Genomic DNA, 2,320 nt, shown 5'->3' on the forward strand with positions numbered 1-2,320 from the left:
TCAAACCCCCCCCCCCCCCCCCCCCTTTTTTTTTTAACTAACTAAATTGCTCATTGGTCCCTTATTATCAATTTCAAAGAAATTCCAAAACTTTCAAATATTAAACATGAAATCATAAAATAAAAGCCTTTGTTTATTTTTCATATTGATGGAACCACAAAATTTTGAACTAGTCGTGGTCAACCTAATTCTCAAAATAAAAAGGCCTTTTACTGCAAAAATAGTTCACTTTTTTTATTTATTTATTTATAAAAAGAATAAGAATAAAATGGTTCACTTACCCAAAAGAAAAGAGAGAGAGAGAGAGAGAGAGAGAGAGAATGAGGAATGAGGAAAGAATAGTGGAATTCATGAGAACAAACGGCAAACTGGTTAATTTGCATATATCAACAAGATTTTTCCACAATCACACAAAAATATTCATGACCCCAAAAAATAATGTTGATAAATGCAAGTAGAACGATTCATTATCATAATCATAATCATAATCAACCCCCACAAAATTAGAAACAAAATATATAAGACATAAAAAAAATAAAATAAAATAAAAAGACGTTGTAGTTTTTACAATTTGTAGATAATAAGAAAGCAAGGCAACACGGCACGTGGATCAAACACCAGCAACTCGCCGTTGTCCCCACTCACCGAGTCGAGCCCAACTCGTCCATTCAAAAGCGAGTCGAGACCGAGTTGCTCCGAGACCCGACCCGCAATCACCCGACAGACAAGCATGGCCCGCATGCCCCTCCCCCCACCGGCGCTCTCGTGGGCTCCGCCGCTTCCAGAGTACGTGCATATCACCGCTGAGCCCTTCCCTCCCGGAAACGTCCACGCGCCACCGCAGGCGTCGTACGCGCCTCCTCCAGACGTGGGCCCCAGGCAGTGGAACCCCATGACCTCATTCCCATCCGCCGCGCACCGCGCGTTCTCCTCCTCGTCCTTTCTAGGACCCCCAGACCGGGCCCGAGACTTCACGAGCTCTTTATACTCCTCGAACCGGGCCACCGCCTTCGGCCCGTTTTGCACCTTGAATATCATCTCGACCCGACCCGAAAATGCCTTGGGGCTCCAGCTCGTGTGGAAGATAATGTCCACCACGTTCCGTGACGGGTGGCCCTCCGGCAGCTCGGTCAGCGCCGGCAGGAACTGGTCGTGGGTCCGCGATCGGGTTCTGGCCGGGCGGGTCATGCCGGTGGGGCTTACAGTGGAGGATTCGGGTTTTCTATCGGGTCGTTCAGATATCGAAGGCCGTTTTTGGGTGGAGTCGGTGGGCTTGGGCTTCTTCTTGAGCTTGTGGTGGTGGTGTTTGGCGGCGGCGGTATCGATGACGTCCTTGATGTTCTGAACGCTGTGTCTGCAATTGGCGCTGGGTATTAGGGTTGGTCTGGGCTTGGGGTTGTAAACGACGTCGTCGAATGCTCTGGATTTGCATTGCAGAGACTTAACCCACCTACTCGCCATTAACTTCTCTCTCTAACAATGTTTCTCTCTCGGTTTATATCACCCTGCTTGTTTCTCTCTCCTATGAATGCAAGCTCTTCTCATCTCTCTCTAATCTCTATAATGGGACGCGACAGAAGAGAGAAAAAAAAAAAAAAAGGAAAGAAGAATGGAATGGAAGCGACATGGCGGGTTATTAAATTGGGTCATTTATTTATTTATTAGGTCAGTAGAAGTATTATGGTTCGATAATGAAATGACGGTGTTGCCCTTCTGAAGATTTTGGACTTACCCACGTGGAACTCTGTCTCTTTCTTTCATGGGACTACAAAGAGAGAGAGAGAGGGAGAGAAAATTTTTGTCTTTGTTTCCTGTTCCTGAGAAAAAGTTAGAAACAAAACAACAAGATTGCATTAAACCTCAAGGAAACAAAAATTCAACGATTGCTTGCTTATAATATAACCTATATTATTGTTATAGTAACCAGACCGGACTGACCCATCTATCAATCTCTTGGTGCATGGCTTAGATTTTGGTCAATCATAACTGTTCCAGTTTAATTGTCATGAGATATTGTGAGGTTTTTAAAACCGTAATTAAGGGCTTTAATTTTTCTGTTATGAAACATTTGATAGTGAGATTATTAAAGGTCAAGAATCTTTTAATTGAAACTAAATACGTTAAGAAAGGTATTTTACAGGTCATATCTCTCCAAGATTTCATTATATTTGGGTAACCAAAGTAAAGAAAAGCAAAAATGTTTTGAGATTGATTTTTTTTTTGAGATTCTCTTGTACGTTTGGCGGACTAATAAGTCAAGTTTTTTTAACTGTTAAATTTACGTATTTTTTAACTTTTACGTGATTTTAAGCAGATTTAA

The 2,320-nt window shown here is 42.5% G+C and overlaps 1 protein-coding gene across 1 annotated transcript; it reads right to left on the reverse strand.

Moving 5' to 3' along the window:
• Positions 1-441: 441 nt before the first annotated feature.
• LOC21401992 lies at positions 442-1,602 on the reverse strand. Its single transcript, XM_010095396.2, has one exon. The coding sequence runs from the start codon at positions 1,459-1,461 to the stop codon at positions 565-567; it is 897 nt and encodes a 298-aa protein (XP_010093698.1). The 5' UTR covers positions 1,462-1,602; the 3' UTR covers positions 442-564.
• Positions 1,603-2,320: the final 718 nt, after the last annotated feature.

The sequence above is a fragment of the Morus notabilis genome, unplaced genomic scaffold (assembly GCF_000414095.1).
Source record: "Morus notabilis unplaced genomic scaffold, ASM41409v2 Scaffold3, whole genome shotgun sequence".
NCBI classification, from domain to species: Eukaryota; Viridiplantae; Streptophyta; class Magnoliopsida; order Rosales; family Moraceae; genus Morus; species Morus notabilis.